Source organism: Cheilinus undulatus, linkage group 2 (genome assembly GCF_018320785.1).
Source record: "Cheilinus undulatus linkage group 2, ASM1832078v1, whole genome shotgun sequence".
Classification (NCBI taxonomy): Eukaryota; Metazoa; Chordata; class Actinopteri; order Labriformes; family Labridae; genus Cheilinus; species Cheilinus undulatus.
The window spans coordinates 57,456,014-57,472,463 of NC_054866.1; the positions used below are offsets into that span (position 1 = coordinate 57,456,014).

The following is a 16,450-nucleotide window of genomic DNA, read 5'->3' on the forward strand; positions in this document are numbered from 1 at the left end:
ACCATGACCCAGTGCTCTGGACCACAACCCAGTTCTCTGGACCACGACCCAGTGGACCACGACCCAGTGCTCTGGACCACGACCCAGTGGACCACGACCCAGTGTTCTGGACCATGACCCAGTGGACCACGACCTGTGCTCTGGACTACTACCCAGTGTAGACCCAGTCAAGACTGGTGGTGTTGTTTTGTACGCAAAGGTAACAGTCTGTTATTAGTGGGGATGCTGAGCATCCACACTATTGAGATTCACGTCGGCCATTTTGTTTATGATTATTCTTCCACGCTGGCTATCTCCTCCTTCATACTATGTCGAATCGGCATCGTTTAAACTTTAAAACATTCAGTTTCTTCGTCATTCGACTGCTATGACCTTTCTAATTTCTAAGTTATAATTCTTAAATTTATTTTCATGCTATTTTCAGCTATTTCTATGCTATTTTCAGTTATTTTCATGCTATTTTCAGCTATTTCTATGCCTTTTCAGCCACTGAATGACATTTTCAGCTACGTTTAGGCCAAAATCAACTTTTTTTGTGCTATTTCCAGCTTTTTTTAAGCTACTTTCAGCTATTTTTAGGCTATTTTATGCTATTTTTATGCTATTTTTATGCTATTTTTAGCTTTTTTTAGGCTACTTTCAGCTATTTTTAGGCTATTTTATGCTATTTTTATGTTATTTTCAGCTATTTTTTGGCTACTTTCAGCTATTTTTATCATTTTTTGAGCTTTTGAAAGCCATTTCAGCTACTTTTATGCCATTTTATGCTATTTTTATGCTCTTTTCAGCTATTTTTAGGTTATGTTCAGCTGTTTTAGGCTACTTTAAGCTTTTTTAATCTATTTTCAGGTATTTTTATCCTTTTTAAGCTTTTGAAAGCAATTTTAGCCACTTTTAAGCCATTTTGTGCCATTTTATGCTATTTTATGCTATTTTCAGCTATTTTTGTGCTTTTGGCTATTTTCAACAGTTTTTCCACAATTCAACTCTCAGCATTCCCACGCGAGTTCAGCTGAAATTGCAGTTTTGATCTAGTTCTCGTATCTGAAACAGGCAACAAGAAAGACTCTGCACACGTTTTAACAGGCTTAAAATCCTGAATGACTCTCTTCCATTGGGTCTTGTTCTTTCACCCCAGTTCTATCTCTGTTTACATCAGAGGTCCTCTCCTCAAAGCGGACTTCCCTCATTCTTTGTAAGTCATAAACTGGGTAATTGCAGAGCGCTCAGACCTTGACAGCACCACACTCCCTCACAAGGAGGAGCAGAAAAAAGGAAAAAGCCACTGGCATGATAATAAAGGACTTGTTGGACGGGGTTACTACAGGGCAACGTCCGTAACTCCTCTCCCTGTGTGTGAAAGGAAGAGAGAGAGCCAGAAAACGGCCGAGCGAGACAAGGATCATGTGGTTGGAGGGTGCTGCGTCCGCCGCTTGAACGCTGAGCTGGGAGCAGCACCCAAAACAGGGGCAGCTTCCACAAAGACCCCGTTCCAAAGCTGCGTGGAGCTTATTTTTCCAAACCGACCGTGGCTGACGGGTCCTCCATCATCAGAGAAGCCCTTTTGGGGGCTAGTTTTGGAAAATTTGCCACCGTCCAGGCGGCGAGGCGAGGCAAAGCGAGGTGAATATGGACATGTTTGAGGACTGCACAATGTCAGACTGGGAGGCTGTGTTGGAGCTGGATGAGGCGCTGGCAGGGTGGCTGCTGCAGGGTCCAGCCAGAGGGGAATGGGGTTGGGAGTGGGGCTGGGCTGCCTCAGACCTGCAGGACCCAGAGTGGGACACTGAGGAGACCCCTGCTGTAAGTTTACCTTCACTTTCAGCTGCAAACCATCAGGAGAGGAGTGAACAGAGTAACACACATACACGGTTAGAGCTTAGGGTGGTTCTTCAGCTCTGTAGCAAGCTGCTGTGGAAACTGGCCACAGATGAAGACAGCCACTGGTTTGGTTCACAGCTGATCTCCCAGAGTTCAGAGGAGCGTCTTTTAAAGCTGAGGGTAGCTGTGGGTGAACTCAGTAACTCCTAAACGTTGTTATATAGGGAGGTATGTTTGATATGAACGAGCCTGACCTAAATAATGTTCCTGTTGTTTCTGTCCAGCCCTCCTCACTACACTGGCAGCTATTGTTTCCTGGAGCTTTCCTGTCGGAGGAAAGCGTCTGGCTCAGACAGTGAGAGCTCTCGCTTTGGCGTGCAGTCGGAGATTTTATATATCATAGGCTCTCTCTGCTCAGAGTGAGTGCGTTCAGGCCCAGTGCAGCAGGATGTGATGAGCAGCGTTCAGGAGGACAGGAAAGACATGAATCAATCACTGTGGCTGGTTTGGTGTACGTCCCTCTGACTGAACAAAAGGCTGATTGTCAGACACGTGTTGCTCTGTTATACAAAGCTGACAGAGAGACTCATATGATCAGGACTCAGTCACAGCAGCATGTGCCCTGAATGATCTACAGCAGGCTGAGCGCTCCATTTATGAGGCTGTCTTAAACAGAATTCACTTCACATTCCTCTGCTTGGCATTCCCTGCATCCGTTTATAAGACCCTGTCAGAAGCACCCACAGGACGGTTAGCCCAGGGTCCTCAACCTGTGGCTCCTTGGTGAGGATTTATGGATCTTTATCTCCATTTGGAATATTTTCCCCCAGAAAATAAGTTAAAATGGGAAACTTTGACATGAATCAGTCTGTTAACCACATTTATAACGTTGGCTTTAATTGTCAACCAATCATTTTTGTTGGTGTATTTCCATTTCCCTTATTTGACATTTTTGCCACTTTTAACCCATTTTGCCCTTTTCCACCAGTTTTTGCCTCCTTTATCCTGATTTTGGCAGTTTAACCTCCTTCATTGCATGTTTTTCTACTTTCCACCTTTTTCCTGTTGTAGTCACTTTGCCCTTTTTTTCCAGTTTTTGATCATTTTTGCCACCTTTAACCATTTTATGTCACTTGTAACCCAATTTTTGCAACTTAGTCCCCTTTGTTGCCACTTCATGCTAATTTTTTCCACTTTTTTACCCATTTTTGCCACCTTTAACCTATTTTTATTCACTTTTACCCATTTTTGCCACCTTTAACCTATTTTTATTCACTTTTACCCATTTTTGCCACCTTATTCTTATTTTATTCACTTTTTCCCATGTTTGCCACCTTATTCTTATTTTATTGCCTCTTTTACCCATTTTTGCCACCTTATTCTTATTTTATTGCCACTTTTACCCATTTTTGCCACCTTATTCTTGTTTTATTGCCACTTTTACCCATGTTTGCCACCTTTAACTTATTTTTATTCACTTTTACCCATGTTTGCCACCTTATTCTTATTTTATTGCCACTTTTACCCATTTTTGCACCCTTATTCTTATTTTATTGCCACTTTTACCCATGTCTGCCACCTTATTCTTATTTTATTGCCACTTTTACCCATTTTTGCCACCTTATTCTTATTTTATTGCCACTTTTACCCATTTTTGCCACCTTTAACTTATTTTTATTCACTTTTACCCATGTTTGCCACCTTATTCTTATTTTATTGCCACTTTTACCCATGTTTGCCACCTTATTCTTATTTTATTGCCACTTTTACCCATTTTTGCCACCTTATTCCTATTTTATTGCCACTTTTACCCATTTTTGCCACCTTATTCTTATTTTATTGCCACTTTTACCCATTTTTGCCACCTTATTCTTAATTTATTGCCACTTTTACCCATTTTTGCCACCTTTAACTTATTTTTATTCACTTTTACCCGTGTTTGCCACCTTATTCTTATTTTATTGCCACTTTTACCCATTTTTGCCACCTTATTCCTATTTTATTGCCACTTTTACCCATGTTTGCCACCTTATTCTTATTTTATTGCCACTTTTACCCATTTTTTCCACCTTATTCCTATTTTATTGCCACTTTTACCCATTTTTGCCACCTTTAACTTATTTTTATTCACTTTTACTCATGTTTGCCACTTTATTCTTATTTTATTGCCACTTTTACCCATGTTTGCCACCTTATTCTTATTTTATTGCCACTTTTACCCATTTTTGCCACCTTATTCTTATTTTATTGCCACTTTTACCCATTTTTTCCACCTTTCACCACTTAGATTGTGGCCCTTTTCTAAAAGTTTGGCTCTTTGAGCAGGGTTGAGTAACCCTGGTTTAGGCCAACATCCCCATCAATCCTGTGTGTGGTTCAGGCATGGTCCCTTCCCCATAAAGGGGTGCTTTACTGAGATTCTGAGTCAGTGGTCTACAGAGCATGATGAGAGCATAGATGTGTGTGTGATGGAGTACTGACTCTGTTTCTTTTCAGGTGCTGAGCCCCACATACAAGCAGAGAAATGAAGACTTCAGGAAACTCTTCAAGCAGCTCCCTGACACAGAGAGACTCATCGTGGGTGAGTGAACAGCATGAATGAACTCAGGTCTGCAGGGTGCAGCAGAGCTAATAATCCATCCTAAAGAACAGAGGGGAAGCAAACGGATGTGAGACGTTACCAGTGCCAAACTCTGGCATGATGGAAATGAGCTCAAACATCAAAACTTCACTGGCTCAGTACCAGGGCTGGACAGGAACATTTATTCAGGGAAGTTTTATACTTTATTAGATTTGTGAAAAACATCAATTAGTGAAAAGGCAAAAACTGAAAATGTTGCTCTAGATCTCTGTCAACTATAAGAAACTGGCCAGGAGTTTATTTTCAATTACACAACCAATGATTCTACATCAGGGGTGTCAAACTCAAGGCCCGGGGACCAAATGTGGCCCACAGTGCAGTTTTGCCCAGCCTGCAGGATCATTTCATATTTGAATCAGAAGTGGCTCACCAGAATGAGGTCTACAGATTTCCTTCAGTATAAAAATGTAAATTTAACCTTGAAGGTTAAAAAAAAAACCTTGTTAAGTCATAAAAATCTGAAAAAGTAGAGAGTAGAAATAGTCAGGAATGAGGGAAAGAAGTTATGATCTGAACTCTCTATCTCATATATTTGCCTTTTAAAAGCTTATTTTGACCTTTAGGCCTTATGAAGTTGACTTTTATCTCAGATTTTGAGCCTTTAACTTATTTATTTAATTATTTAGCATTTATTTGACATGGACACATTGATGCTGAGATATTTAGTCATTTGGCTTTTTTTTTTTTTTCAGAAATCTTAAAATCCTTTATCACCACTGTTTGATTTTCCCCATAATTTACTACCTGTGAAAACACGGTTGACAGTTTTCGGTTCAGTCTGGATCCTGTTAGGCCCTCAGGTTAGACCTAAATTTATACATTACATAACATAATATTGAGAAACAGCTGTTTCATTCCACTGCCTCACCTGATTGGTTACTGGAGAGAACATATTTTTCTGTACGCCTCCCACCAGTATCCGCAGTAGAGACTCAGCTCTTTGAGTGAAGTTTAGTGAAGTACTTCCCACGTTTCCTTGAGTAGATTTAGAGATAATAACGTTACTGCTGTTTATGTTTTAACCTTGCTTTTACTTTTTATTCCTTGGCTTCTTACAGAGACATAAATAACCTGAAAATGAACTTTTGTAGCCATCAAAGCTTTTTATTTCACTCTGCTAGAGACAGTGTCACGAGTTAAGCTAATTTGTTGTTGCATAATTCTTCTTTCTCTTGAATGAATACCATCTCTGTCTGAAATGCCTTACAGAATAGTTCCCAGAGAAAACATGAGCTTGGTTCATTTTAGCCTGATGTTAACTTTGTTATTGCTCGTTGATAAAGAGTTCATGGTTAACAACCAAGATAGAAAAACAACGGCAGTGCTGGAAGAACTGCAGCAAGTTACCATTTATACAGTCCAAAGGGACCAAATCTGATTATTCTTGTTTATTTATTTATGTATTCATTTATGTTTTTATTTATTTATGTTTTTATGTGTTTATTTATTTATTTATGTATTATTTATTTATTTATTTGTTTGTTTGTTTGTTTGATTGTTTATTTATTTATTTATTATTTATTTATTTATTTATTTACTTATGTATTATTTATTTATTTATTTATTTATTTATTTCAGTGTGGGAATGAAGAGAGAATGGAGTGAATGTGTAGCTGTGAACGGCAGGGTTAAATTGCATTGAGTAGTCAGATGATAAGAACAGAGTAATACAAGCTCGAGCCCATTTACCTTTTGACCATGTTTGACCCCTTAGAGCACGGGTGTCAAACTTAAGGCCCAGGGGTCAAATCTGGCCTGTGGAACGATAATATCCAGTCCATAAGATCATATCTGTATTCTAACTGGCCCGCCACCATGAGGTCTGCAGATTTTCTCCAGTATAATAATGTGAACTTCAACTTGAATATTTAAAATATCCTTGTTAATTTACAAAATTTTGAATGGTGTTAGTAATTGTGTTAATACTCCCCTAGAAAAGACCTGGGAGAGGGACTTTGAAGAGAGCCTGGACACTAATATCTGCACATCAGTTTGGCAGAAAATGCACAAAATATCTAACTCTGCTCGGAACAAAACGATAAACTTTAAATGTATTAACAGAACTTACTTTACACCTCTAAAACTGAAGCTTATGCATCTGAACAGCTCTGACCTTTGTTGGCACTGAAACAAAGAGAAAGGCACGAACCTCCACATGATTTGGAAATGCTCCAGAATGCAACTTTTTTGGAAGCAAATTTTGCTCTGTCTATCTAGAATTATTCAAGAGAACATCCCTTTAGACCCCAAGTTATGTATTCTGAACTACATGGATGACAAAAGCTGGCCTAGCTTTAAGAAAAAGATTGTATCTTTGGGGTTTATGGGCACTAAAAGAATTATTGCCATGAACTGGAAAATGACTGATAACATCAATCAGAGATCCTGGCTTCAAACCTTTGAAACTTTACTAGGTTTAGAGCAAATGTCTAACTGTATTTATACCTTGACTGATTACACATAGAACCTGATCAACTCACAGGTCTTCAGTAACACTACCTGTCCCAAATGAAAAACAAACATGGACAACTATGATGACTCAATGTCAATATTTAAATGGACATTATTTCTCTCCCTTTAATGTTATTCTAGATCATACAGTCATCACTACTTTTGTATCTACTGTTAAAGGGTTCCTATACTTAGTGATTCACTTATTTTTATTTATTTTTCCTTTTCAACCTTTAACAGAGATGGTGCAGTTAACCAAAATTAATTACATTTAACTATAGGCTCTCTGATGAATATATTCTAATTTATTCCATTTATAATCTAAGATTCGCTCTGCAGACAGATCTCTTGCATTTCTTACTTTTTAGAATAGCTGTTTATAGGATATACGTAGATACGTAGATTCCTCTTGCTTCTCATTTAGATTTCCTCATTTCCCTTTTTTTCGTGCTGTGGTAAACTTTTTGAAAACGATGAACTTGCTGAAAGCACAAATAATTGTCATTGTTATTATTTTTTTCTTCTTCTTTCAAATTCTATTTTCTTCTCTATTAACCTGGGAGGACATAGCTAATACTCCCTGTGTCCTCTCTTGTAGGATGTTCTCTGTTATAATGTATTCAACCATCTCCTTTTCCTACCCCCTCGTGCAACATTTATGTTAATGACCCAAAATGATGTAATTTGTTATCAATTGTAAACCCTGAGCATCAAAAAATAAATAAATAAATAAAATACAAAAATATCCTTGTTAAGCCATAAAAATATTAAACAGTAGAGATTACTACAAACTCACAATGTGGGGAAAGAAATTAACTTGTGTTTTTGTTTCATATTTTCAATTTTGCAACTCAAGATTACAACTCAAATTTATGATTTTGACTTTTCATTTCATGCTTTAGAATTTGGACTTTATGTGTCACATTTTTATCTTTTAGATTCCCAATTTTAAATCTTAAGTCATATTTTGACCTTTTCAACTCCTAACTTTGGCTTTTTAATCCTATATTTTGATTTTTAAAAACATTATTTCAAATTTTTTCTCATATTTTGACATTTTGATTGAGTAATTTTTACTTTTTTATAACATATTTTGACCTTGTACACTCCCAATTTTGAATTTAAGTCATAATTTAACTTTTTAAGTCATTATTTTGAATTCTAGCTCATATTTTGACATTTTTAACTCCTAATTTTGGCTTTTAATCCCATATTTCGACCTATCAGTCTCACAATTTAAAATTTTAAGTCATATTTTGACTCGGAAACTCATGATTTCAAATTTGATCTTATATTTTGACCTTTCAAACTTATGATTTTAACTTTCTCCTCATATATTTGTTCTTTAAAAACATAATTTTTCTATTTTTAATATTGTGTTCTGATCTTTTGAACTAATAAGTTGGAATTTTTATCTTAGATTTGAGCCTTTAAGCTTCTCTTTTTTTTTCTTTTTTTTCCATTTTCAAATATTTATCATCAGTGCTGTTTTTATTCATATTTTACTACTGGTGAAAATGAGGTTGACAGTTTATGGTTAAATGTTGACCCTTTTAGACCCTCAGGTTAGACCTGAATCCAGAATCCGGCCCCTGCTGTGACTGAGTTTGACACCCCTACCTTAGAGCAAATAGAGGCGTCTGATTCTCGCTCACATTTGAGAGAGGGTAGTAACAAAGAAAGATGAACATTTAGGCGTGCAGCTTTAGTGGTGTACTGTGACTGTCCTATTTAACATTTGTGTTTCATTAGGATGAAGTTATGTTTTCTTTTTCCAGACTACTCCTGTGCTCTTCAACGGGACATCCTACTGCAGGGACGACTCTACCTCTCTGAGAACTGGATCTGTTTCTATAGCAACATCTTCCGCTGGGAAACCCTGGTATGCTTACAGCTCTTTACCCCCCACACAGACGCAACCCCCCCCCCCCCCCGCCTCTCTCTCACCCTCTCTGTCTCTCTCTCTCACTTGCCCTCTCTCTGCCTCTCTCTCACCCTCTCTGTCTCTCTCACTCACTTGCCCTCTCTCTGCCTCTCTCTTGCCCTCTCTCTGCCTCTCTCTCAACCTCTCTGTCTCTCTCTCTCACTTGCTCTCTCTCTGCCTCTCTCTTGCCTTCTCTCTGTCTCTTTCTGCCTCTCTCTCACCCTCTCTGTCTCTCTCTCACTTGCCCTCTCTCTGCCTCTCTCTTGCCCTCTCTCTCTCTCTCACTTGCCTCTCTCTTGCCCTCTCTCTGCCTCTCTCACCCTCTCTGTCTCTCTCTCTCACTTGCCCTCTCTCTGCCTCTCTTGCCCTCTCTCTGCCTCTCTCTCACCCTCTCTGTCTCTCTCTCTCTCACTTGCCCTCTCTCTGCCTCTCTCTCACCCTCTCTGTCTCTCTCTCTCACTTGCCCTCTCTCTGCCTCTCTCTCACCCTCTCTGTTTCTCTCTCTTGCCCTCTCTCTGTCTCTCTCTGCCTCTCTCTCACCCTCTCTATCTCTCTCTCTCACTTGCCCTCTCTCTGCCTCTCTCTTGCCCTCTCTCTGTCTCTCTCTGCCTCTCTCTCGCCCTCTCTGTCTCTCTCTCTCTCTTGCCCTCTCTCTGTCTCACTCTCTCGCCCTCTCTCTCTGTCTCTCTCTTTCCCTCTCTCTGTCTCTCTCTCGCCCTCTCTCTGCCTCTCTCTCGCCCTCTCTGTCTCTCTCTCTCTCTTGCCCTCTCTCTGTCTCACTCTCTCGCCCTCTCTCTCTGTCTCTCTCTATCTCGCCTTCTCTCTCTCTCTTTGCTAGTAGCTAGCATGTCTGTGTAAATCTGTGCCTGTCTTTCTGTACAGCTAACTGTGCGTCTGAAGGACATCTGCTCAATGACGAAAGAGAAGACTGCCCGCCTCATCCCCAATGCCATCCAGGTCTCTACAGATACAGAGAAGGTATGAGGAAGGAGGATTTACAGACTCCTGTAGTTATACATCCAACCAAAAAGGGATGTGTTCGAGAATGAATCATCTTTGCTTAAAGAGACAACGGGGAGGCTGTGAGGTTCTTCACAGTCTAGTAACACAGACATGACTTTACCACCAACAAGAGAGACATGCTCTTCCCTTGAGAATCTTTGGGATGATATTAATGCCTACCATGAAAGCAAAAATCACTACAAGTGTTGTTCTCTCCAGTTCAACAATATTTTCAAAGCTGTGCTTTTTCAAGAATTGCCCCTGTGATTTCCACAGAACAAATTTATTTAACTCCAGTGCCAAAGAGACTTGTACAAAGTTTTTCTTTTTGTTCCTGCAGCATTTTTTTACCTCATTTGGAGCCAGAGACAGGACGTACATGATGATGTTCAGATTGTGGCAGAATGCGCTGCTGGACAAGGTAAGCAGATTCTGTTAGTTTCAGATTCTGTTAAAACTCTTTTCAATTGGTAAACTGTTCCTCAACCAAAGATTTACATCTCAGTTCTGATTGGTCAAAGCTGTCTGATCCATATTCTCATTTGCAGCCCTAAAGATAATCCACATATTTAAACTATTTGTCCTCTAGACTTTGAACAACACTTTATTCTCTGATAGGACTTGCAGAGACTCACACTCTTTCAAGGTGCAGTGTATTTGCAGGTTTGGTACAGGTCTTTGTACACATTCGCAAATAGTTTTTCAACAATAATAGCTCCATATTTGAGTAATTTTAAATCTCTTGATGGTACTAATCTCAGGAAACGTGGATTAATATTCTGAGTTCAGGGGTCCTCCATTCTGTGAAGTGCACAGAGAATAACAGAATAATGCAGGGGCACACTGTCAGTTTGATATTTTAGTTTAATTACTGGTTTGATCTCTTATCAAGGTGTTTGATTGAAAGTACATGAGTTGCTCCAGAATACACTGATATGTGTCAGTTATTTGATATTTATAAAAAGACAGCTTTTATGTTCTGATTTATTTCTGGAATGGCATGATCCTTGTTTGGTCAGCAGGTGTTGGACTGTGAGATTAGCTGGCAAAAGTTAACCAGTTAGTTTTTGATCATTAACTGTGATTGATCAATCGCCTTTGCAGCCCCTGTGCCCCAAAGAACTGTGGCACTTTGTCCATCAGTGCTATGGGAACGAGCTCGGCCTGACAAGTGACGATGAAGACTACGTGCCCCCTGATGATGACTTCAACACCATGGGGTGAGTTTATTTCTACACCAGAATAAGTAAGCATGGTCGCTACTTCCTCAGTGGATTTCCTAAGAACCAAATCAACAAGGTAATTATTAACTACCTGTAATTACTCTTCCAGATTCCCCAGCTGATAAATTCAGACACCATCGCTCTCTGTTCTAATAATCAAATCAACAAAGTGAAAACAGCACTCCAAAGTCCAGTGGCTAAGAATGTTCCGGCTTGTTCTGCCTCTCATTTACATTTACAATGAAGAGTGATGGCTTACATCTGTTAGGTGCACAGAGCTCTCCCTGGGTTTAAAGTATCCCATTAACTTGACATTTAAAACAAGTGGCCGGCTAAGTTGATCCATTTATAAACCATCAGCATGTTCAACAATGATCCTTTGTCTGTATCCATACACAAACTGGCATTATCAGAGGAAAAAATAATTTAAAGCAGTGTTAGTATCGTCCAATAAAACTATGACTAAAAATGTCTGTTGACAACCTTTTTTTCATGACTAAAACTAGACTGAGACTAACAAACATAGATCTGTGATGACTAAAACTAGACTGAGACTAACAAACATAGATCTGTGATGACTAAAACTAGACTGAGACTAACAAACATAGATCTGCGATGACTAAAACTAGACTGAGACTAACAAAAATAGATCTGCGATGACTAAAACTAGACTGAGACTAACAAAAATAGATCTGCGATGACTAAAACTAGACTGAGACTAACAAACATAGATCTGCGATAACTAAAACTAGACTGAGACTAACAAAAATAGATCTGCGATGACTAAAACTAGACTGAGACTAACAAACATAGATCTGCGATGACTAAAACTAGACTGAGACTAACAAACATAGATCTGTGATGACTAAAACTAGACTGAGACTAACAAAAATAGATCTACGATGACTAAAACTAGACTGAGACTAACAAACATAGATCTGCGATGACTAAAACTAGACTGAGACTAACAAAAATAGATCTGGGATGACTGGAACTAGACTGAGACTAACAAAAATAGATCTGTGATGACTAAAACTAGACTGAGACTAACAAAAATAGATCTACGATGACTAAAACTAGACTGAGACTAACAAACATAAATCTGCGATGACTAAAACTAGACTAAAGCTAAAATGGGTAGAAATGGCTAAAATGTGTGTGTTCATTAAAAGAATAAAACTAAAATTTAAAATATCTGCCAAAGTAACACTAAAGTTTCACTACATTAGTTTGATTACCCAGCTTTAGTGATGAGAAGACTTGCCATGAATTTAGTCATCATTTTTAATACTTAAAAAAAATTGAATATTTGAAGTTCGGAAGTGTTTATCAAAGTTTGATCAATCAGACGGCTGTCACAGCGCTGTTTAGGGGTACTTGGATGAAAAATATTTCACAGGGGTACATGACTAAAAAGACATTGAGAGCCGCTGCTCTAGCCAGTCTAATGACGGCATAAAAAACCTGCCAACACTTGAACAACGGATGAAACATGGGGAGCTGAGTTTGCCTGTTTCTCTTCTCTGGTTTCTTCAGGTTCAGTGAAGAGATCCCTAACGAAGAGAACGAGATCAACAATGACAACTTATCCAAGAGCAGCGCTGAGGCCAAGCCTGAGGGGAGCCCCCCTCTGTTACATAAGAAGGTCATCCCAAACAGCACCATGCCCAGCCCAGGCAACCACGACACACCCATCACAGTACGCACATCCACAAGACTACACGCATTCAGGCTGGCCAAAAAGCATCTTAGACTTCTACCTCCGATTAGCATGGAACCATTATTGATGCCAGTCTTCTTCTTTCCCAGTTTGCCCTCCCATCAGAGGAGTACGCAGACTGCCTACCAGACGGCGAGCTGCTTGCTGTGCCGCTGGTGGTGGAAGAGAAGAACAACGATACCAGCGGGCCTTGTGGTCCTGTCCCTTCCCCTTCTCTGGACTTCAACGACAACGAAGACCTGCCGACTGAGCTCAGTGACTCCTCAGAAACACATGATGAGGGTAACTGCACACAGAACGTACACTAAATCCAGTGGAAAGTTGACTTCTTTACACAGGACAGTGTTGGTGCTGTTGAAGGTCAGTATGTTGAGGTCAAAAGCAACCTTATTTTTGTCGGTTTATAGGAGAGGTACAGGCTTTCCATGAGGATCTGAATGGCAGGCAGCACATCAATGAGGTCTACAAGTTCAGCGTAGACAAGCTCTACGACATCCTCTTCACAGAGTCGCAGTTCATGAGCGACTTCATGGAACAGAGACGGTTTTCAGGCAAGTATTTATGAAGCTGGAGGAAAAAGAGGAAATCAACCACATTAACAGGAGCCACTGTCCTGGTCGATTGAAAAGCAACATAAAACAATAAACAGGAAATGGTGCTGTATTTCAAATTAAGATAATATGAATGATACCATATAAGCCACATAGCTCCATAATCCATAGCTAAGCTAGCTTTAGAAACATGAGCTTTAGCAAATGTAGCAAAAGCTAATTTAGCTACATAAATAATGTAGAAATGTAGCTTACGTGAAATATTACCTACGTGAGCTACATCGCTCCATTATCATGCATTGGTTCCAAGCTAACAGAGTATTAAGGACGTCTGGTGAACAAGATGAATACTTTTCTATCAGCTTATGCCAGTTTTCCTTATAATATTTTACTCCAAATTTCCAGATGAAATGCTTCATAAATATGAACAGGAAACTGAAAATGAATACCATGGCATAACTTTGACAGTTCTCCCCAGAACACAGCAGCATTAGCATAACCTCAGAGAAAAACATGGTAAAACCTCACCCCAGCGGGCTTCTTTAAACATGTTTCTTTTCACCGTTTCCATCCTTTTCTGTTTAGATGTTGTTTATCACCCATGGAAGAAGGAGGATGGGGGGAACCAGACCAGAGAGATCCTGTACACCATCTCACTGTCCAATCCCCTGGCCCCAAAGACGGCCACAGTCACTGAAACTCAAGTACGACCAATCCTAGCCTCTTATTCTTTATCTTGTGCACGGGCTTCAGTGAAATCGTGTTTTCTTGTCTCACCAGACTCTTTACAAAGCCAGTCAGGAGAGCGAGTGTTATATCATCGATGCTGAGGTCGTCACACATGATGTGCCCTACCACGACTACTTCTACACTCTCAACCGCTACATGCTCACCAGGGTGGCTAAGAACAAGTGTCGGCTACGGTAAGATTTGGGGATGAAGGACTTTTTTTTTAATGGATCCCGTTGAGGATGCAGTTGACACAACAGGACAACAGTTTACACAACATGGAGGAAAAGCGCAGTCAGTCTAGGCTGCCATCTCTAAAGCTGCCTACATTTTCTGTCAACATCAGGCAGCCAAACAAGGAGTGAACACGTTACCTTCAATGATGCAGGTCAACCTGGCCAGCCTGTCTACTGTTCATAAATATTTATTTAATTGTTTATTTTATTTTTAATTTTGATTGTTTAATTTTTATTTATTTTATTAATTTTCTTTATTTTTAGTTTTTAGTTTTTTATTAACTTTTATTTATTTTATATTTATTTTATTTCTTATTTATTTATTTTAATGTATTTTTATTATTTATTTAACTATTTTATGTATTTATTTTTTTTCTTATTTATTCATTATTTATTTATTTTTATGTATTTTTTCTTATTTTTTATGTATTTTTAAATGTAATTTATTTTCTATTTCTTTATTTTAAAAATATGTATTTATTTGTTTATTTATTTATAATTTCTTTATTATTTATTTATTTATTTGTTATTATTATTAATTCATTCATTATTATTATATATTATTTATTTATTTCTGATTAATTAATTAACTAGTTAATTACGACGGACGATGCACATTAATGAACATGGACATGTGAATGTGCCAGACTGTAGCCATAGGCTCATTTCTATCCGTAGTCCCCGGCAGGTTGATGGTATTAACAACAAAAGAGTCCATAAAAAATCGACATAAAAATCAGACAACATAGACAGTAGAATAAAACACAACCACCCAAATATAACGATGCAGTAGGTTGCTGCATGATCTTAACTTCAGACAGACCAGGAATAAAGGGACCATTGCAGTTAAAATGCATCAGGCAGATGGTAAAGTGCTGTAGTGCTGAAGTGCAAGTGTGCTGATATATTGCACATGATCATAAGTGTGCTTAAAGAAGAGATTGCACATTGCCCTTGGCCTGGTTAGTTAAAGTGCTAATATTATTACACATAGTTAGCATTAACAGGTGTGTTTATGCATATATTATTGCACCAGAAAAGCATACATAAGTGTATCTATATATGTAATATTGCACAGAGGATGCATACATAGCTGTATATAAGTATGCATAAAGACATTGAAATGGTTAAACATGGTCACAACTCTGGTTTGTCCTGAGCCACGCTTTCAGAGAGTGGTCATGTTCCACAGTGAATGTCAGACAGAAATGATCATAGTATGAAAGGAGGGTGCAATTCTACCCTCAGCAGACTGTACCGTTCATTTCTTAACATGTTGCGTGTCTTATACCTGTAAAACAAACCTTCATGGGACCAGGGCTCCTCACTCATGACAAACAAATTTCAGGTTCTTGTAGTCCTCACGATCTCTCAGTTTATCCTAATGCCATCATTTCTTCTTCTGTGGTAGATTATTTTGTTGTTTGGACTGTTTTTCTACGTGTATGACCGCGTTTTTTCCTCTCTCCCAGGGTATCGACAGAACTGCGCTACAGAAAACAGCCGTGGGGTTTGGTGAAAGGCTTCATAGAGAAAAACTTCTGGAGTGGGCTGGAAGAGAACTTTCGTGTTCTAGGTACGTTTGAGTGTTGCTTATTTTTCTGTTTGTGAAATACCAACATCATCTGTTGTAAGATTTCACTGCATCAGCGACTACGATGCAAATACCTCTGAAAAAGAGAAAATCATGGAAAACTTCAACATTCTCATCAGTTATTTCAGAAACTTTAGATTTTTAGACTCACACTGTCCTGAACAGAGCGTCATTGAGTCTCAACGCTAAAGCAGTGATACTCAGCGTGTGGCTCCTTTGTGAGGATTTGTGGCTCTTTGTGTCTTACTTTGAAATATTATTCCCCAGAAAACCTCAAAGAGGGAAACTTAGACCTCAGAAATAATCCATTACAAGTCACATGAATCAGTCTGTTTACCGCAGTTATAATGTTGGCTTTAATCGTCAACCAATCATTTTTATCAGTGTAGTTCCATTGCCCTTTTTTGGCATTTTTGCCACTTTTTGCCCCTTTTCTCCCACTTTTGCCTCCTTTATCCTGATTTTGGCAGTTTAACCTCCTTCATTGCATGTTTTTCTACTTTTCACCCATTTAAGCTGCCTTTTCTATTAAATGCCACTTTTTCACACCTTTTTGCT

At 38.8% G+C, this 16,450-nt stretch overlaps 1 protein-coding gene across 5 annotated transcripts in view; it reads left to right on the top strand.

The window, feature by feature from the left end:
* The window catches only part of gramd1bb (GRAM domain containing 1Bb), a 134,062-nt gene that overhangs the window by 95,808 nt on the left and 21,804 nt on the right, over positions 1-16,450 (top strand). For 4 of the 5 annotated variants that reach the window (XM_041805444.1, XM_041805453.1, XM_041805461.1 and 1 more), the window contains 11 exons: positions 4,318-4,402; positions 8,692-8,795; positions 9,720-9,815; positions 10,180-10,260; positions 10,944-11,059; positions 12,599-12,761; positions 12,872-13,064; positions 13,190-13,333; positions 13,919-14,037; positions 14,114-14,256; positions 15,771-15,874. In XM_041805444.1, the coding sequence (XP_041661378.1) occupies positions 4,318-4,402; positions 8,692-8,795; positions 9,720-9,815; positions 10,180-10,260; positions 10,944-11,059; positions 12,599-12,761; positions 12,872-13,064; positions 13,190-13,333; positions 13,919-14,037; positions 14,114-14,256; positions 15,771-15,874 (1,348 nt within the window). Of the gene's footprint in view, positions 1-918; positions 1,804-4,317; positions 4,403-8,691; positions 8,796-9,719; positions 9,816-10,179; positions 10,261-10,943; positions 11,060-12,598; positions 12,762-12,871; positions 13,065-13,189; positions 13,334-13,918; positions 14,038-14,113; positions 14,257-15,770; positions 15,875-16,450 lie in introns of those variants that run through there. The other variant, XM_041805470.1, reaches the window with a different exon arrangement.